The following is a 21566-nucleotide window of genomic DNA, read 5'->3' on the forward strand; positions in this document are numbered from 1 at the left end:
GGAGGAAGATCAACATGATTGAAAAGCCATTGCCATGGTGAAGGAAGACGAACGTGAGAAATTGAAATCTTGCTTGAAAAAGAAGACAGAGGGAGATAAGTTGAAAGGACAATTAATGCTCGATGAAGAAAGTACTGTTTACAACACAAGAGCGATGAAAGTTTCCTTTTAAACAAAGTGACCTTTTGTGAAGATGTTGCTTCAATGAAAACCAAGAAGAAGCAAAAGTTTTTAGCCAGTGCAAAGCTACAATCATCATTGAAAGAAAGAAAACTGTTCTTGCTAAATCTTTAAAAAAGCCGGTTAAAAAACACAAAACACCAAAACTGGAATTGCTTGATGACAGAGAAGAAGATTGCTTGTATAAAAACAATAGAGTTGACAAGTTTGTAAGATATCTGTTGTTTTTATTAACTTTTTTTATTAACAAGAAATAAAAATGGCGCCACCAGATAAAAACAACATATTTCCATACTAAAATTCGAACGAGAAAGTTTCAACGATTTTCCCTAAAACATATTTTTTTCCAGATTTTAATGTTAATACACTTTTTCTATAGACAACTTTCAGTCAGTCACTCCGAAAATTAGTTACTAAGTAAGATAAAGTGAAAGATAAAATCAGAGCTGATATTGAAAAATGGCGCGAATGCTTGAACATCGTCAGAAAAAAGAAACTTCTATCGGAGAAGCAGAAACTTGCACAACATCGCATACATTACAGGAAGATGCTGTCTTGGACTCATTTTAATTTTAAAACATTTTACATATATTGTATAATTTTGTATATTTGAGGGGAAGCAGTCTTGGTTGTATATTAGTTCGTGATGTGCAGATGGTTACTTTTCTTTTGCGCTATGAGCACAAAAAGCAATTGATCTGTCAACTGAATTTTTGATCCTGATCGGTAGCTCAATTTGTAGAGTGTGACATTAAACAGTTTCAGAATCGTAGGTTCTACCCAGTAATTTGACGCGAAGACACAAAGCTAACGATCTTTCTGTTACTTCAGTGCTTAAAGTGATGAATTCAAGTGGTTGTCGAGTGTGTTGTAAACTTGTTATATGCTTTGTTTTGTGTCGTGATGTTAAGCTCCTTCCTTTCACTATCTTGGTCTTTTGTTTTAGTAATACATTCACACACATACGTTGTTTATTATTTTGCGGGAGTATCCTGCACATAGTAGCAAAACGGCCGCACTTCTTTAGGACGTCAATATGACACTAACTACCAGAAGCTGGATAAACACCACTTGGACCAACTTTGACTTGGGTTAAACAACGCAGAATTGAGAAAATAATACTTATTAGTGATGACAGTCATGTTATTTCCAAAGTGGAGTTGTTGCTTGCTTGCTGGAGGCAGCTTGAATTGATAGTTCGCGTACATCATTTCCCCGCTGAAGATAAAACAGTTTCACAAATTGTACAACATCCCATTCAATTAAAAAGTTGTCATAACACCGTGAAAACTGCCACACGTGTTCGTAAGCAAAGTCTGTAGGTTGAAAAAACCCAAGCCATTTATAGACTTGACGCCGCTTCTATTAACAACGCCTATTTTATATGCGTTTGTTATGAGTATACATTGCGCATACAAGGAATTATATAGCGCTTTATATACTTCCTCGCTATTTGTACACTATTTTATACGAAACAAGTGTCTTTTTTATTTGTAAATACTGACTTTCAACGTTAATAAATGTACAATAAAAATTATACGACCTTTTGATTTATCTGCAAACTACTCTTATACACGAAATCACAAGTATGGATGTGAAACTCATAGCAACTAAAATAAAGAAAAAAGGAGAGGTTTATTATAAAAATACAGAGGAAAAAAATGTCACTAAACAAGCGTAACAACAGATGATAATTTGATATTTTTCTTAAAAAAATATCTTTTCTTTAATAGCTATTTGCCTTTTCTGTCTGTTGCTACCGCCCATCTTTGTTTTCCACAACACACCACTACAAAAAGTCAAAAACTCAGCTATATTTCTTAGCACCAAGAAGTCAAAAATTTAAGTAAATTCGAAAAAAATACCTTTTTTTGAAATAAAGTCATTAATTAACTAAACTAATTAACTAAGCTTTCTTCGAGGATATTTAAATTCTGCTTTTTCCATACGAAAACTTACACGCAAACAAATGTGACAGAGCAAATCCCGAATTCAAATCAACCAAGAAGCACAAAGCAAGTGTGGCCACAACTCACCCTCTTAAATGGAAGGGGATTTAATTATGTTTGTTCAGGCGAATGAGACCATTCACCTTTAAACCATGAAAAAATAAAGGATTTCCCGACAATGTTTACATGCACAAAAAACAATTATGTTGTGTTTCCTGGCTAGTGAAATCGGATAAATATATCTAATAACTTTTGCCTTCAGAAATCAAAAAGCGTGCATGTCAAAAGATTTTAAAAAGAAATTTAATATGACAACGGCAAACCTACCTTTTCTTCATAACCTGAAACGGTTTAATTCATAAAGATATAATAATTTTCCCAACCTCGTCACTAGACCATCTTGTATCTTGCTGACATCGGGGACGCCTTTCCTGTGTCAAAACAATTACTAATACTGCACCCTACTCTTGCTGAATTTATGTAGTTTCAAATATTCCAACTAAAGCGACATTTTTTGGACAACCAGACACAACATTTAATTGGGGCAAAAGAGAACTTTGACAGGCGTTTTATGGCCACATGCCTACAGTAAAATGAAAATAATCAATTTGAAAGAAAATTGTAAATATGGGAATCAGAAAGCATCTGTAAACGATAACTTAGTATATAAGTACTAGTCGAGGAAGCGTCGACACTAGAAACATTTAGTGTGAGAGGCTGTGAAAGACTTCGATATTTCGTATTTTATTGTTTCTAAAAAAACATTTCTTAATGACAATATATAACGAGATAATGAGGGTCTTAAAAGATATCATGCTCTGCATCAATGTTCTATGACCTCTGCTATCGTCAGAAGTTTCGTTATCGGCTTATAGTAATTATCTTAATAGCGAAAGTTCATAAAACTGTCATTTCAAGAACGGTTTAAAAATTTATCCACAAAATTAAAACTGTGCTAGTTACTTTCAGTTTATTTATTCTCTTTGCTTGTCTCTTGTGTTACTTTAGTAAGAAAGACTGTAAAAATGTTCCACCAACATATATTTGTTGTTTTGCTAACTGTCACATGTGTTGAGACGTTATTCATAGAAAGAAAATTATACGGAGATGTCATTACAAATATAAGTAAAGATGAATGTAAGATAAGTGAAAACACAGAATGGAAAAAGAAAGTATGTACATGTGAAACAGGATATGAAACAGCAATTGTTGTGGAGAATAAGGTGAAATGTAAAAACAGAAGTGAAATTTTAAAATTATTTGGTAGGTACAACTTTTTTTATTACGTCTATTTAGAAATCACTTTTATAATTGGTAACAATATGCCGATTTAGATTCGTCACGCTGTACCATATTTGGACATAATACAGATAAAACCAGGATTGTTGTTGCTCGTTATGATGGTGTTTTTTTCCTGAACAACAGGCAGAGAAAAGTAAAAAGTTGTCCAAAGAGACACGGTACCAAAATTGATTTATTATATCCACAAAAACAAGTCATTTCTATCAACTGGACTTTTCATTCTTTGGGCGCTCATCCGTATGTAAGTGAAGTTACAATGCCTTGGTGATTAACACGCTTTTCTTAAGTCTCTGTTACGGCCGACGACACTTGAGGGTGGGAAAAAAAAGGGGCGAACCATCTGCAAAAAGTATAAGAAAGTCTAAACCTGATAATAGTATTATTTTACCCGTCTTTTAGTGGAGTGTTCCTAAGATGTATTGACGTGTATGTGAAGTTCTGATTAATTTGTATTATCAATTATTTTTCACTTTCCATCTTGTTCAACAGTTCGCATGCTATTACAGTTCTTGGAAAGAGACATGGCTTTGCCGTCAGTTTTGTAAAACCGTTTAGTTTAATTCAATTTTTAAAATTTCCGTTTGGTGTCTCACTGGTATAGCAGTATTTCTCTTGCAAAAATAGTATCGCTGCTTTAACATCTCTTAATAAATATTACCAATCCCGCAAAATTTATTCTGAAAAATTTTACTAACTTCGTCAGTGTCATTACTTTTGTAAAGGAATTAAAGAAGAAGAAAGTACAACAGGTATCTGGAAACCATAAATGTTTGTGGCAAATGCTGTTGCTTTTCTTCCACCATAGGTGAAATTTAAAAGTATCGACCATAAATATTCTGGTTACTTGTTCAGAATTAATGGTGTGTGTAATGAAATATGCATTGTTGCGAAATTTAATGAAACAGGTATTTGTTTGAAAATTCTCTTTCTAACCTTAACTAAAAAGTAAAAACCTATTCGTGTTTTCTCATTTTTATTTCATTTTGTAGTACTTATTAACACAAAGACAACAACAAAAACAACAACAACAACAACAACAACAACAACAGCGCTAAAAACAACAAAAAATTCAACTTTTGTGACTGACAAACACAACAGCAGCTCCATTGATATACCATTATTAGTTGGTATAGTAATCGCAGCATTGATTCTCATTCTTGTGGTATTAAGCATCCTATTTGCCATAAGGTAAGTTAATAACAACTTGAAAGGAATGCCCAAATCATTTGAATAATAAGCTTTATAATGTGTAATGCAATAACATCAAAGTATTGTCATATAGACCTCATAAAATACTCTAATGCTTGTACCTTTTCCCACAATGTGTAATACTAACCACACTCAAGGATAGGTACCTCGAAATCTAAAGTAATATGGGTTATATAAAACTGTTTCACGTAGTTTTGTGCCACATTGCAGTTTACCTTATTTATATCAAATCTTGAATAACACGCTACCATAAGGACCCAATTGGCAATTGTTTCAGGCCGTCCTTGGGTTAACCCAAGCCTTCTCGCAGTTAAAATCAAATTTATGTTAGTACGAAAGTGTTCTACAAGAGGGAAACGCAGATAGATTGGTATTATTAAAAAGCTAAAGCAAAGTGGATTTTAAAAATATTTCATTTGTTCTGGTAAGGTATTTTAAAAAAAGGTTCTCTACCACCCCGAGCCCTGCGGAACTTTCAGGTAGGAGAATTAAAAGATAGGGCCTTGGGTCTAGCAAGCTAAGTTAAAATAGATTTACACGAAAGTAAAACCCATAAATATGCATAAGTTGTGGTCGCTCTAAGCGTTGTCACTCTTTTCCTAAAGTACAACATGTTTCACTAAAGAACATCAAAATAATTCCCTTGTTAGTTATTTTGTTTTTTACATTTTAGACAATGCAAAAGACCAAAGGTAAAATATCACATCGTTTCTTAAATTTCTGTTATTTCTGTGCCTCCTTTTTAGCAACTACTCTCTTCCATTTTTGTCATTCTAGATCAAGGAGAAAAAAAATCCACAGCCATCAGTGATGGGAAATCCAGAATATGATTATGTCATATCAACAGCTGCAAGTAAGTAAGAGCATGTAAGCAAAGAAATTTAGCTGGCAAAGTCCTCTAAAAGTAGATAACCGTAAAAAATTGTCCTAAAATTAAAGCTTTCATTTTTTTTATGTTTAAAAATATTATCAAAAACTAGCCTGTATATGCGTTGTGTGTCCGTCAGGGCAAAAACGATAATGATCAGAAAAAGTGGAAAAACAGGGGGTTAGTAAAGCAAAATTCGGTCACGTTCTCTAAACGCACCCCCTGCCCCCTTCTTCCATCTTTAAAAATAAAATGGCGTCTTGCGGCGTTTTTCATCAAATTCTAAAAACCTTTCGCAGTGCGTATGAATAAACCAATGAGAAGCCTGCGAAATATATTTTGTTCTATCGACGGCTTTAAACCTTTTTGTGCTTTGTTATATCTTTGTTGTCGCGGCGGTTAAATGTTAGCCAATGACACGCCATCATTTTGAACGAGGACTTGCATGTTTCTGGAGTATTGTTGTTGATTTCTTTATTCTCTTTACTTCGTATTTTAATTTTGTATGTAGGCATAAAATATATTATTTAATAAAGTTGTTAGCCATAAACGCACATCGTGGTGAGGAGTACTCCAGCTAGTTAGCTACATTTACGCTGTCAAGGTTTTTATTCTAGCTATCCTTATTATTATCACTTCTTTGTGTGTTTTTGTGTTATCTTCATCACTTTAATTTTTGCTAAGTTAAACTAGAGTTAAGGCTACCTGGCTACCTCTAGCTAAAACTCCAATTGATGATATTCAACATTATCTACATATCTATAAATCTAAGTTCCTTTTTCTGTAACTTTCGGAAAAGCTATTTGAAAAAGTTTAATGATTAAATTAAAGGCATTCCGCGCACAACTCAGGGTTTATTTTTCTTCACAAATTTTTAACGACAGGATGTAAACTAAACGAACATTTTTTTATTCTGAAAAATAAAAATGCTATTTGGTGACGTGACAACAGGCTGTGGAATGTGTTTTCATTTCAAAAAAAATATATAAATGTTTTAGCTGGTTTAGGGCAACAAATGGATATTGCCTGTGGTTTTATTTAAACCGAGGGGGGAAAACGTTTCTTTTAACAATAATATTACACCTGAAACGGCACATTTCTGTAAGGACTCCACACGTACGGGCAGCATGGTTTACATGTAGTAAGACGTAACCCTGTGTTATTCACCATTTAATGTCGTTAACATTCACGCAGACGTTGCGAAAACTGACCTTATTGGTAACAAAATGGTAGGCAAAAAAAAGTCAGCAAAAAGTAACTAGTAATATTTTCTCACTTCCACATAATTTAATCACCTTTTGCTGACTCATTTCCCTACGTACTGATTTTAAAAAACATAACATCTTAAATACTTTATCAAGTTGTAAGCAGTCCACTGAATTTGCAACGCACCATATAACTGTACCAAAACGGCCCAATTTGACGTTTAACGTCGGGTGTTAGTCATACATACAATGTACGTTATTTCTTAGAGAGCTTGATATCCAGCGACACGATACATCAGACGGTAGGTTTCTTAATAACTTTTTTCTCGATTTATCTTATTATAACCATGAGACAAACTATCTGGTTGTAGTTTTTTTTATGTTTTTGTTACATACTTACATTTCATCCAACCTAAGAAACGTTCACGATGATTAATTTTCGTGATAAATAAGTTTCGGGATTTTGTGATTCGATATTGTGCAATTATTAAGATTTCGGGAGAACGTAAGTTCTAAGTCGGAATGTTTCGACTAATTTCGCGTTAATTTATTTTCGCAAATGGAAAATTAATAAGATTTAAAAAGACATAATTTGCACGTTCAATGTTCTTATTTGAGCACAATTTTACGTTTCTATCAATTAGTTGTAAGGTATTTCGTCCTTCATCAACATTAATTTCTATGTCCTAATCAGATTCATTGGAAGAATTATCATCTTTGTCCTTTACATAAAGTTTCTCAGAAACCTGGTACGAAGTCTGACGATTCTCGACTTCTGCAAGTGACACAATGGCACAATAATGGTTAAGATATTTGAACAAAGTGCGAGCGAGGCAAAATATTTATTTATTTACGTAAATACAATAACTTATTACCCTAGCTTTTGGTAAAACCAAGGTTTTGAAAAATTCAATTTCGTGATTGAAGAGACAAAATATTAAGAATATCATATTTTCGCAAACGGTGGCAATGGCAAACGCAACATTTCGCGAAAAGCCCAGAATTTGATTATCGTGAAAATTTATTTTATTACAACAGAAATTTTTTCAAGAAAGAATCGAAATGTTTCAGCATTTAAATTTGCTTAACTAGTCTACAATTGCAGTATTTAAACTTGATATATTAAAAGATTTTTCTTGGTTAGAAACTAAACAAATCTAATTCTTGTAAACTGTTCAAGGGTCCAAGTTTCCCTTTGTTAGAAGCTGCATTCTTATAAAATAACAATAAAAAATGTGAAATGTGAAATATCTTATAGTTAAATGTAAATAGTTTTTTAATTGATGATAAAAAAAAATTTGTAGATTTAAGCAGTCTTTCACTTCGAATTTACAATGTTAGTATTACTAATGTAGCACTTTCAAATTTCAAGCGTTTCTCTCTCATAGGCGACATATTCACCAATGTATGACATTCCGAAAACTAAAGAACGACCCCAAAAAGACCAACCTGAACCGGTATACTTTGAAACAGAACCAGAATACGATGATACAATATATGCTCAAGAAAAGTTAGAAGAATATCTTGCAGCAAAACGTCCTGTTTATGCAAAAATAAACAAAAATAGATAACACAGAAACATTTGCCTTGAATTAAAGCAAAGTATTTATTAAATAAAGAATTATAAAAAGTTTAGGAGAAGGTTTTGTAACTTTCTTTCCTTTTTTCTTTTCTTTAACAAAACAAGTTATAAAAACGTGAAAAGACATCATTGCATAGAAAAGTTGATGTTATCAGTTATTAAAATACGCTTTTAAATCTGCCCAAAACAGTTTGTTGTTCTTCTAAATAATGAGATTTTTCTAGTCCAACTACCTCTGGCCCGCATTTGCTTGCTCCCGTGCTTTCATTTTTGCTAGGTTCGTCGTGCCAGGACATCGTATTCAGCATAGATATCGTATTCAGCTTAGATTCACTGGCGTATTTAGCAACGTATATGTATTTTCTACGTGTATATATTGCTCTTTCTATTGAGAGGAGGAATACCGAAGACGAGTCGTTATGTGTTGCATAGTCGAACTCGCGAAGATATATATTTACACAGAAATGGCAAACGTGTTTTTATTCCTTCTTTGATACATCTCTATTTCCCTCTGTAAGTGCCTTTATTTTTCATAAGATGTACCATAACATGTACCAGGTTTAGCAGTATATCAAAAAGGCCCATTCTTAATAGGGTTGAAGGCGCCTAATCAAAATTTTTTTGAGGTTTCTATTTTATTGTAAAACTTATATAGATAAAAATAAGATATAGATAAAAAAACATTATCCTGAAAACTTTATTGAAAACTGAAAATCCGAACATGTTTAAATGTTTTACTGAAATAGCACACTTACCCTAGTTTCTCATTTCACGATTCACACAATCATAAACGCACGGCAAAATCGACCACGTGCTTGCTAGATCACCCAAAATTTAAGCAACATGTGTAGCTCCATTTCCATCCTAATGCTTTTTGTATATATATCAACAAAGTTCCAACTATGATAAATCGATCAAAGTTTCTGTTTTATTTTAAATAAATTAAACGTTTTAACTTACTCAAGTCAGGCTTCTTTGCAACACCTAGCTGCCACTTGACGTTGTTTTCGAAGACATCTTCGCTTCGCTTTTGCTTTAAATTTTTATAGTGCTTTTTTGTTCAAACAGATAGTTGCTTTCTTAGGGAGAAGGTATTGTCTGTACATTTTGTTTTCGGAATTTCCCTTTTTACCCTTTCATATTATTTATCACTTCAGGCACTCCCCGTTTGAAGTTTGCCAAAAATTATGCAATAAACCTGGACATTCATCTTAATAAATGAAAAAGCGCAGGAGAAACATTAATTATCATATTTATGGCCATAAGAAAAGAGATATGCCTACGATTCCTAATGGTTGTTTTTTGTTTACCTCTAATTTTTCGAATTCAAAAGTAATTTAACAAACTCCGCCGCAGTGCTCATAGAAAACAAGGCCGTCTTTTTACCCACGACTGAAAACGATTACTTAGGGATGGCCCGCTTCTTAACCGGGAATGTGTGATCAAGGAAGTCGGGAAATACGGCGTTTACTTTTATTTTTAGTTCTAGTAACTTTAGATCTTCAAATTTGCAGGATAGTCATAAAATAATCCTTCTCGATAGGGGTGTTTACGCGCCTGTAAAAAAGGACCACAAGGCAATAAAAATGTGGTCAGATATCTGTATCTTGTCATCTTTCGAAAACTCATCTAATAAACAAGATCCTCTTTCGTGAGACCACACTCATTTGCAACTCACAACTATTCGACATGATTACTGTTCTACCTTTTTTATTCCTTGTCTAAAATTATGCAAACATGTACGCAAAATATCGAGTTGTTACTTCGATTTTTAGAGATTTCAGCCATCATGATTGATCGAAGTTATAATCGAAACAACGAAATCTCGGATACTTATTTGCTTGAACGAACCAAAGTGTTGTGTGTCTTTTTATTATACTTTAATGATCGAAGCAAAATTATTTTGCATATAAAAGAGTCTCGGTTGTTCAAAGTAGGGTTCACTATTTTTGACCTCTTTAGGAAAACAAATCTAATGTCGGATTTTCTTGACATGCAATTTTATTACAACGTTTGAAGGACAAACAATGTGTTGCGGATTTGCAGGAGACGTAATAAAGTTAGCTTAAATTAATATATTTTTGACTGTGACGCCCAATACGACCGACTGAGCGCTAACATCATAATCGTTAATGTCACAAACAGAAATTCGCAGAACAGGTATTACGGAACCGGCAGAGCAGCTATTACCTGGCAGTCAAAACATCAGCTGTTAAACCAAACATCTGGAGGGATTGTACACAACGGGTCCAAAACAGGTCAGGTCCGTACGCAATTTTCCCTTTTTATATGGGATTGTGCAAGTATAGCCCATATTACCTGGTTAACTTACTATTTAGCCATGGTCATACACCCTGATACCCAATTTCATTAAAGTCCAGCAACATAACTTCAGATTAAAATTATTAGCTTGAAACTCATCTAAGTGTGCATACATTGACTACCGTAATTTTCCTAATTTATCGTGTCCTTAACGTCCGTAACGTAATCAATACTCTTTTTTTCGAAATTTACTTAATTTAATGTCCTTTAATTTTTAACGCGAACCTCTTTTCACTATTCTTTGTTTTTCTTTCATTTAGTGCGACAAGGTCGAATTTTCCTCTAATTTTTATCGCGAAATAAAAATTGTGAAAATGGAATAATTTATTTCCTCTAATTATTAGCGCGACCCATGCAAATAATTACTTTTACGTTGGCGTTAAATTAAAGAAATGAAAGTATTCAATCACCCTTATCCCCATGGTTTTTTGTCTTTTTGATATGAGAGAAGACGACGAAAAATACTCTGGTATTGTTGAGTAATTTTTATATACTTCAAATTTCCAGCATCTACTTACTTGTAAGATGCCGAAAAAATTTTAAGATTGTAAACAAATAATGAAAAATAGATAGAGATTTTTTGCTCAACAAACATGTCTCAATATCTTCCCTTATTTAAAATTTTTGACCCAAAACTTTTACGCCAAATTATTTACACTATTATCCGGCCAAATGTGTCATCAGCAGTGATCTATACCTGAAAAGAAAAAAAAATACTTTGATTGTTTTTTTAAGCGGAATATAATTTACACGGTATTGATTCCTAACAATTACATCATTGGAGAGTGAAAATGAACAATTCTTGTAAATGAACGAACGAAAGAACGACAGATTTCTAAATAAAGTCTAAATAATTATTTTATTGTTAAAAATAAACCTCATTCTAAGAACTTTTTCCAGTCTTTGGTTTAAAAAAAATGAGAAAATGTTAAAATGAAAGTCTAAAGACAAAGTCGATATTATAAGTGATTTTTTTCTGTCTTCAATTGCAGCAGATCATAATTTAAGGAAATTAAAATTGAATTCTGTTCTGTTATTTTCCGAGTGTTCACACCTACTCTCTTATTTATAAAAGCGTAACATCTACCCTCCCTTCCTCTACCCAATTGCTGTAATTTAACAATTAACTCCATCGACAAGAGGTGTATGGAAAGGTTTGTACGGCATTTTTATTTATTTTTTAACTTTGGTTCTTAGCATTTGTTCATGACAGTATATAAAGAAACAACATAATAATGATGTCATACTCTTTATTATTTAAAGTATTATTATCACTCTTACAATTCTTTAAGCCGATAACTATTGATGTCAAAAGATTTCTTATCAGCTAACTTATCAGTTTATTTTAATATTGAAAGTTCATAAAAAATTTATCATAAAAGTTATTGGCTAAATATTAAGCTGTGATACTTTCAGTTTGTTTATTTTCTTGGTTTGTGGCTTGTGTTTCTTACGACAAAAAATACTATAAAATGTTTTACAACCGCATATTTGGTGTTTTGCTAACTGTCACATGTGTTGAAGTGTTATACATTGAAAGGAATTTCCGTGGAGACATCATAGCAGATATTAGTCGCGATGAATGTCTAGAACGTGAGAATACACAATGGAAATGGGGTTACGGTTACGGTTACGGTTATTGCAAATGTAAAAGTGGATATGAAACAGCAGTTGTTGAGAAGGGAAAAGTTAAATGTAAAAAACGAAGTGACATATTAAAATTATTCGGTAAGTATTGTTACGACATGACATTTTGTATTTTCGTAAAACAAGAGTTTTCTTTTAAATGTAACATTTAAAATGTAACAAAGCTGATCATGTAGTGGTTACATTGGGCGGAACTATTAAGTCATCTATGGTTTAAATGTTGCAGTACGTCCGTTTAGATTCGTCAAGATGCACAATTTTTGGATACTATACATCTAAAACCAAAATTTCTATGGTTCAAGAGACTTTCTTCTTAAAAGATGAACCAAAGAAATTGCAAAACTGTTTGCGGTCAACTAGATCTGGAATTGATTTAATATATCCAAAAAAGGAAGTTATTCCTGTTACTTGGTATTATCGCCCACAACGTCACCCACACGTTAGTAAATTTCTTATTTTTTTGGTTGTAGTGACTCATTAGTTTCATTTATGTTGCAATGTTGAGTGGTTCCAAGAATATATGTAAATATGATCAAGAAAACAACAGTTGAATGAGAGGATTCTTTTTATCGTCACAAAAATTACCAACAACTTCAAAGTTGCCTCTCCACCAAAAATAAGTTGAGCTTTGCAGATATAGATAATATATCGAAACCTGAGAACACAACTTTATTTTGCCTGAAAAGTTGCTTACTTAACTCAAGCTTCGACGACCGCCAAATAATCTACTTGTTCCACGAGGTTTCAGGACCAGAATTTTAACCCAATTCGGTCCGGGTTTTTCGAACATATTATGACCGGGCGGTTTTTTCTTTCCGATAGATAGATAGATAGATAGATAGATAGATAGATAGATAGATAGATAGATAGATAGATAGATAGATAGATAGATAGATAGATAGATAGATAGATAGATAGATAGATAGATAGATAGATAGATAGATAGATAGATAGATAGATAGATAGATAGATAGATAGATAGATAGATAGATAGATAGATAGATAGATAGATAGATAGATAGATAGATAGATAGATAGATAGATAGATAGATAGATAGATAGATAGATAGATAGATAGATAGATAGATAGATAGATAGATAGATAGATAGATAGATAGATAGATAGATAGATAGATAGATAGATAGATAGATAGATAGATAGATAGATAGATAGATAGATAGATAGATAGATAGATAGATAGATAGATAGATAGATAGATAGATAGATAGATAGATAGATAGATAGATAGATAGATAGATAGATAGATAGATAGATAGATAGATAGATAGATAGATAGATAGATAGATAGATAGATAGATAGATAGATAGATAGATAGATAGATAGATAGATAGATAGATAGATAGATAGATAGATAGATAGATAGATAGATAGATAGATAGATAGATAGATAGATAGATAGATAGATAGATAGATAGATAGATAGATAGATAGATAGATAGATAGATAGATAGATAGATAGATAGATAGATAGATAGATAGATAGATAGATAGATAGATAGATAGATAGATAGATAGATAGATAGATAGATAGATAGATAGATAGATAGATAGATAGATAGATAGATAGATAGATAGATAGATAGATAGATAGATAGATAGATAGATAGATAGATAAATAGATAGATAGATAGATAGATAGATAGATAGATAGATAGATAGATAGATAGATAGATAGATAGATAGATAGATAGATAGATAGATAGATAGATAGATAGATAGATAGATAGATAGATAGATAGATAGATAGATAGATAGATAGATAGATAGATAGATAGATAGATAGATAGATAGATAGATAGATAGATAGACGCCATATTGTTCGTTTTGTGACATACTATAAGTGTGTCAAGTTTGATCAAGTTTAAATGAGCCTACGACAAGTTTTTTTAAAGTTTTAAAAGCCGAAAACTCTTAAATAACAAGGGCTTCGAGGACAAGGGTAGAATAGAATCACAACGAAAAAAATAATCAGCTTGAAAAATGGCTCCAAAGCCTGACTCTGTGTGGGAAAATCAGCTAACAATCAATAAACGGAAGGGTTTAAATATCTTTGTATCAGAAATTTCAAATTTCAAGACAAAAAGCGAAGAGAAAAGTGAGACAGTGGTTTGCTGAATTTTTTCTATATAATATTTGATTGTTTTCTTATATCAAGAATTACTTGATAACAATACAATTTTCCTGCTGGACTCTCTTCTCTTTTTGCCGATCAGAAACATTTCACGAGTATCTCTACCCCTATTTCCAGAATCTTGATCTGAAGTTCACTTTTTTTCTTCCTCTTGATTTTCTTTTTTAGTTAACGGAGGAAGTGTCATCACAAAATTGAAAATAAGCCTCCCCGTTGTCATTTGCGAAAGTTTTTGTTCCCAAAAATGAAGATTTTGGAAAATTGGCGAAAGTTTTTTCTATAAAATTTCTTCCAGATGAGAATTCGCGAAAATTAACTTCGCGAAATTTGTTATTCTCACTCAAAAAATTCTGCCCGCGGAAATTTCTGCCGTTAAAATTTTTGTTTTTTTTGGTTTAATTTGTTTAAAGTCAGATATATAATATACATTAGTTTTTAATAAATACATACAACAAATAATCAAAACCGACTATAAAAGAGAATGCGTATGTAGTAAGTAAATTTATTCACACGGAACTATTTTTTATACAAGTTGCAAAGACAAACCTTGCCATTCCAGAGTTTAATATTTTTCTTAAAATCAATTTAATTTTTAGTGATTTTGATACGAAACGGTGAATCGTTCCAAATTTTTGGCCCCAAAGAGCGCAAACGTAGTTGTTTTAAATCTTGCAACTTCTAGATTTTTAACATTGCGTTTTCTGATGGATCTGTTTTAAAATAAAAATTTTTAAAAATAAAAATGTCCTTCATAAAAGTATATCGAGCAGTTTACCGGGTAGCTCTCAGAGACATGATATGTATGCTCGCAGTCTTCTGAGAGGTATAACGCAGTTTTTAAATCCAGGGAAAGTTTTACAAGTCGTATAAAAAAGGGACATTGTGCGGAAAATATTTTTGCAATTAAGAGGTTTATTTTTGCAGTCGGAAACTCTTCACGAAACAAGGTATTAATAAGATATTTAAGCGTTAGAAATCTTTCTTCTTTCACATTCAAGGGATTATTTTTCAAAAAATTTACACACAGGTTGCCTATTTCAGACTCAAAAATACCTTAAAGAAAGAAAGTTTAACATTCAACACGGTAGTTTACTTAATTGATTTAATTTTTTATGTTTATACGCTGACATTCGTAAAACGCAAAAGTTTTTTCCGCGAAAACTTCTTAAAAGGTTTGACCGTGAAAGGTAAAAATTAATATTCCGCGGTGATTTTAGTAAAGCAAAGTTTTTTTCCTGCGACAACCTCGTCCTTAGGCCTTGTTAGCCTCGATATTACTCAAGATCCCTTTGCATTTTTTCGCTGAGCCTCAATCCTCTTACTTAAAGCTTCTGTATTATTATAAGAAAAATCGTTAAATAAATCATGTTGGGGAAGTCTCGGTAAAATAAAGGTAATTAAAGTCAAGGCAAAAACATTGTAGCGTTGACGACAGGTCAAGCTAACAACGACGTCCTATATTTGTGATATTTTTTGATATACTTATATCATCTTCAGGCTAAAAGTAAAATAGTAAAACAGTTAGAAACAGTTAAAAGATAAAAATTCAGAATAGACACACACAAAATTATGTTATTTTCCTCCAAGTTGCAACCATCCATCGACACTAAAGATGAATATTTAAGACAATATAAACTGCTTTATCTATCTATGCCGAGAAATATCACCAGCCCGAGGTCAAAAGTATGGTTTTTATTAACTGATAGTTATTATGTTTGAGCTTGTAAAAACCAGGATTATTTTCTAAAGATTTACTTGTAATGAGGATAAAAAGAAACAGGTTTTGATAAAGAAAACGTTCGATTTGAATTTCATTGTATCAATTTTTCAAAATATATGTACACAAACAACCGAAACATTCGACTATCCATATATAGATTTTTTAAGGTTGTTACTATGGAAATAAATGTAAATAAATAAATTTCAATAATTTTGTTTAACCTGTTTTCAGACAGCAAATTTATCTTTGGATACCGTGGTAAGTTGTGTTTATGACAAATTTCAGTTTTTATTGCGGAATCCGGCACTTTTTTCAACCAACCGCAATTATAACTGCATAGCAACGCCCATAGCAACCATTTTTGCATTTTTAGACAGCTTTTCTACTCCCCCTCCCCCGTCGATATTTAATTCTTTCCAATTGCTAGATGATACTTTAGGGCGTCCTAAGACAATATATGACAGTTCTGAATGTTAAATGTGGTGTTCCACAAGCGTTCAGAAAGCTGTCTTAACGACGCACCCTCCAAAGTGAACTCGTCATTAATTAGACTCGTCATCAATTAGACTTAAGGTCTTAGGTGTTTGGTTCTTTTCAGGTCGAAATATTGCTGGCGTACACCTTTTGTCAATCCACAAGTAAAGAATGTCCATAAAATAATCTTTAAACAAGTTTTTTGCAATTTAACTTCGGAAACCAGGAGAATGAAGATTTCTCAAGACCAAAACACCCATACTTCTTCTATCGCTTCTGGTATTAGTACGACCTAATGCTGGTACCTCCCGCTTCCCAAATCAATATTCTGCTCTTCAGTTATTCTGCTGAGAAACTGACGGCTTCGCCCTCTTATAGCCTTTTTGTCGCAAGACTTTTGTCCTTGGAGGACGAGTCAAGCTCCATAATTGTCGCTGCTACCATCCATGCACGTGACCCTTGCGAAACATACGCGACCGAAAAGGCGCTTGTAGGAGTGCTCGCTATTCAGCTATTTCGTTTATCGTTGAGCGTCAAAATATATTTATATCGAAAAGACAGTCCTTTCCATTATAACTTATTATATAGTAACCACCCTAAACGTTTTTTGAACCAAAGTTTCCTTTTTCGTCAGAAGACTATTCTATTACTCAAATTCGACGTCGTTTTGCTTGATTCTCACTGTTGCGATAAATGTTGATATTAAAAACACAGTGGATTAAAAATTATCAACATTCCTTGCTGTATTCCTGGTGGTGTGATGCGAGGTTGTGGATTTACTGTAAGAGAAGTTATTTGTTTACATTTATAGTAACCATTTTGGTTGCTATGAGGTAAAAGCTATACCGTGCTGTATAAAACCCGTAGTGAAGGCTTTTTAGCCAATCAGCGTAGCGGATTTCCCGTATAAACCTGTTGAAAATAGCTATCAGTTATAACGTTCCAGAGCGCTGGTAATTAAATTGTGATATTACTATTACTATTAATAAACCCACGAGTTCTTTGATCGATCGAAGCCAAATATAATCTATATTATAATACCCGTATACTTCTGTCCGTCCCTCCGTCCGTCTGTCTGTGACGCAAAATGGTACCTTAGCTGCGCAGGTAGCGAGACGCACGTAATGGGGTATAAAAAGGACGGGCAAACCCGTGGATTTTTTCACGGGCTAACGACTAGTTATTTTTAATTACTGACTAATGTTTCAAGGGCTTTGGACCGACAATATCATTTTCATTTTTGATTTGTTTAATTAACCGTCTAACAGCTAGACAGACGTTGTGCAAATAGAGGCATGCTTTACTTTTCGTGAGATTTTACAAGAATTAAAAGAACTTTCTATAGAGCTAGGTTAATGTGACATAAAATTATTATTAATTATTATTAAATATTAATTTTCATATTTTCTAAAATAGATACAAATCAAAAACTGGAACAAGAACAAATATGCTGGTTATTTGTTTAGGCTTAACAACGTGTGCAATGGAATATGTGTTGTTGCAAAATTTAACGGAGAAGGTACTGTCTAAAATAAATTTACTGATTGAACTGATTCTGAAAGATGTATGGAAGGTGACGATTCCTTCTTTGATTCCTAACATTTAAAATCCTATTGCACGTTGTCACAATGTTCTCTCCCTCTGTCTATTGCATGTTGTCACAATGTTCTCTCTCTCTCTGTCTATTGCATGTTGTCCCAATGTTATCTCTCTGTCTATCGCACCTTGCCACAATGTTCTCTCTCTCTGTCTATTGCACGTTGTCACAATGTTCTCTCTCTGTCTATTGCACGTTGTCACAATGTTCTCTCTCTGCACATTGCACGTTATCACAATGTTCTCTCTCTGTGTGTCTATTGCACGTTGTCACAATGTTCTCTCTCTCTGTCTATTACATGTTGTCACAATGTTCTCTCTCTCTGTCTATTACATGTTGTCACAATGTTCTCTCTCTCTGTGTCTATTGCACGTTGTCACAATGTTCTCTCTCTGCACATTGCACGTTATCACAATGTTCTCTCTCTCTCTGTCTATTGCACGTTGTCACAATGTTCTCTCTCTCTGTGTCTATTGCACGTTGTCACAATGTTCTCTCTCTTTCTGTGTCTATTGCACGTTGTCACAATGTTCTCTCTCTGCACATTGCACGTTATCACAATGTTCTCTCTCTCTCTGTCTATTGCACGTTGTCACAATGTTCTCTCTCTCTGTGTCTATTGCATGTTGTCACAATGTTCTCTCTCTCTGTGTCTATTGCACGTTGTCACAATGTTCTCTCTCTGCACATTGCACGTTATCACAATGTTCTCTCTCTCTCTGTCTATTGCACGTTGTCACAATGTTCTCTCTCTCTGTGTCTATTGCACGTTGTCACAATGTTCTCTCTCTGCACATTGCACATTGTCACAATGTTCTCTCTCTGTCTATTGCACGTTGTCACAATGTTCTCTCTCTGTGTCTATTGCACGTTGTCACAATGTTCTCTCTCTGTGTGTCTATTGCACGTTGTCACAATGTTCTCTCTCTGCACATTTCACGTTGTCACAATGTTCTCTCTCTCCGTCTATTGCACGTTGTCACAATGTTCTCTCTTTCTGTCTATCGCACATTGTCACGATTTTCTCTGTGTGTGTGTCTATTTTCAGTATATATTGACGAAGCAGCAAAGAAATCAACAACAAAAACAACAGCAACAACAACAATAACAAAAACAACAATAACAACCACAACAACAACCACAACTACCACAACTACCACAACACCAACAACAACAACAACAACAGCAAAAAAAGCAACGACAACAACAATAACAGTACCAAAACAAAAAACATCAAGTAGATTATCATCCATAAAAACAGACGTATCAGCAACAACAAACTTAACTTCAATGCAAGGTGAACACAACAGCACCTCCATTGACACACCATTATTAGTTGGTATAGTAATCGCAGCATTGATTCTCATTCTTGTGGTATTGGGTATTGCAGTTATAACAAGGTAACACCGAATAACTCATAATCCAGTCAATTATATAAGTGTCGTTAACCTATACATTAGCACGAGGACTTAACTTTTGCTCCATTCTTTGGTTTCCAGTGCAACCACACACAGTGCTTCAACTAAATAACAACAAAAATATTAAGCCTAAATTGAGAAAAATAGCATGAAATAAGTAAGAACTAGAAAATACGAGATCACGGCTAGTTTGCTATAAGTACTATATAACAGATAAAAAGAATTATTCTAAAGAAATTATATCATTCATTATAGTCAATATGTTAAGCAGAAGTAAAGTTAGTATTTAAAAACTGATAGAATCTTTTCAACACCTTTTTCTACGTAATCCAAGTAACAGTTGATGTGTAGTGTTATAACTCGAGAAATACACTTATATATACAAGGGTATTGGATCGATCAAAACATGGGATAATTTTTGTTTGTGTTTTGTCTTAATTTTGATACAAGAACTTTAAAACCTAAAATATTTTTTTCTTTTTTAGACGGCATAAAAAAACAAAGGTAAATAAATATTGTTAGTACATATTTTAGTTTATCTAATGTAACGTTATCCAATTATTCTTGTCATTCTTTTCATGTTCACTAAAGACTAAGAACAAGTCAAAACCATTGGAGATGGAAAACCCACGTTATGAATGTTTCACTCCAGCCGCTGCAAGTAAGTAAGAACGTAGACACAAAGCAAATCTAAGACTATTTTTTTAATGTGACCGTTAATCTTTTTTATAATTCCTATACTTTGCACATTTGTTTATATACAGTCAATTTCCAATATGTTTTTAAAATTTTCACTACTAGTTATTTCCACAATTTTGGTGGTCCCTATTTTACAAACACTTAAGTCCACATCATCTCATTTTATAGATATACGTTAAAGAATTTGAAGAAAGGTCCCCATTACAGAGTTAAAGATTTAAGTCAAAATATATGAAAAAAAAAAAACGCTCCAACTTGAGAGAAAATAAACATTTGAAATTTGTTGAACGGTACTTGAACGGTAATATTTAAGTATTTCCAGGCGCTTGCTAAATTGAATTCTCGCCTGGAATTTTTCGGGTCGTTGAATAATAAGAAGAACTGTACGCCTAAAAAAAGCTTTGCGAAAATTATTGCCATTATACTACAATGATCATCGTAATATATACATTGTGTATAATCTTTTAGACCGCATGATATGCACTGATACAACAAACCAAACAGTAAGTTGCATTTTAATAATCTGTTACTAAATTAGCTGCAATAAGTTATTAATAACAGAGGTAAGTTTTGGCTTCACTTAAGTCTAGCTCTAAATATTATAAACCACCATTGTAAACTCAATCAGATTCGTTGAAATCTCTCACACTGATGGTAGTTACTACATTTTTTTCTTTTCAAATATGTATTTTTGGTATTCTTTACCATTCTTAAGTTTGTATTTAAACACTCTTCCTGCTTAGCAAGCTACTTTACTAGTAGAGGGACATAAAAGAACGAATGCTTTGTAGAATTTATTCTCACAGAGACATGATGGTATCACTTTTAAATAGCTAGGGTGTACTTTCTTTCTGCATCAAATCTTGCGATTTTCTAGAGAGTTTTCAGCCTTTTTTTAATTTCTTTTCATAGGCGACATATTCACCCGTTTATGAAATTCCGAAAATTAAGGAACGACCCCAAAAAGACCAACCTAAACCGGTATACGTTGAAACAGAACCAGAATACGATGATGCAACATATGCTCAAGAAAAGTTAGAAGAATATCTTGCATCGAAACGTCCTGTTTATGCAAAAATAAACAAAAATTAGATAACACAGAAACATTTTCTTCAAGAACAACAGAAATGTTTGTCTCAAGAAAAATGTATTAACATGTCACTGGAGAGAGACATGGTTGAAAGCGTAGAACATAACGTTGTAATATAATCTTAAAAATGATAGATACTCATTATAGCTA

General features: G+C 33.0%; 2 protein-coding genes across 3 annotated transcripts; both read left to right on the forward strand.

Moving 5' to 3' along the window:
• Positions 1-3068: 3068 nt before the first annotated feature.
• LOC130649357 (uncharacterized) lies at positions 3069-8760 on the forward strand. Its single transcript, XM_057455620.1, has 8 exons — positions 3069-3392; positions 3464-3672; positions 4237-4336; positions 4421-4619; positions 5314-5332; positions 5418-5493; positions 6981-7015; positions 8102-8760. The coding sequence occupies exons 1-8, from the start codon at positions 3155-3157 to the stop codon at positions 8282-8284; spliced, it is 1059 nt and encodes a 352-aa protein (XP_057311603.1). The 5' UTR covers positions 3069-3154; the 3' UTR covers positions 8285-8760.
• Positions 8761-11984: 3224 nt separating this feature from the next.
• LOC130649134 (probable serine/threonine-protein kinase DDB_G0275165) lies at positions 11985-21566 on the forward strand. 2 transcript variants are annotated; one of them, XM_057455356.1, is made up of 8 exons: positions 11985-12345; positions 12504-12703; positions 18029-18131; positions 19258-19609; positions 20113-20131; positions 20219-20288; positions 20795-20829; positions 21239-21566. In XM_057455356.1, exons 1-8 carry the CDS (start codon positions 12090-12092, stop codon positions 21416-21418), a joined length of 1215 nt encoding a protein of 404 aa, XP_057311339.1. In that variant the 5' UTR covers positions 11985-12089; the 3' UTR covers positions 21419-21566. The 2 variants fall into 2 exon arrangements, with proteins under 2 accessions (XP_057311339.1, XP_057311338.1); XM_057455355.1 differs by lacking the exons at positions 11985-12345; positions 12504-12703; positions 18029-18131 and having other exon boundaries at positions 18140-19609.

This window comes from Hydractinia symbiolongicarpus, chromosome 7, assembly GCF_029227915.1.
Source record: "Hydractinia symbiolongicarpus strain clone_291-10 chromosome 7, HSymV2.1, whole genome shotgun sequence".
NCBI lineage: Eukaryota > Metazoa > Cnidaria > Hydrozoa > Anthoathecata > Hydractiniidae > Hydractinia > Hydractinia symbiolongicarpus.

Bases quoted from the DNA above. Each gene is read 5' to 3' on its own strand.
- LOC130649357 (XM_057455620.1), top strand. From the start codon at position 3,155: ATGTTCCACCAACATATATTTGTTGTTTTGCTAACTGTCACATGTGTT. The intron at 5,494-6,980 runs GTAAGTAAGAGC...GTTATTTCTTAG, and splicing joins TGTCATATCAACAGCTGCAA to AGAGCTTGATATCCAGCGAC. The intron at 7,016-8,101 runs GTAGGTTTCTTA...TCTCTCTCATAG, and splicing joins GCGACACGATACATCAGACG to GCGACATATTCACCAATGTA.
- LOC130649134 (XM_057455355.1), top strand. From the start codon at position 18,276: ATGTTCTCTCTCTCTCTGTCTATTGCATGTTGTCCCAATGTTATCTCT. The intron at 20,289-20,794 runs GTAAGTAAGAAC...ATAATCTTTTAG, and splicing joins TTTCACTCCAGCCGCTGCAA to ACCGCATGATATGCACTGAT. The intron at 20,830-21,238 runs GTAAGTTGCATT...TTCTTTTCATAG, and splicing joins CTGATACAACAAACCAAACA to GCGACATATTCACCCGTTTA.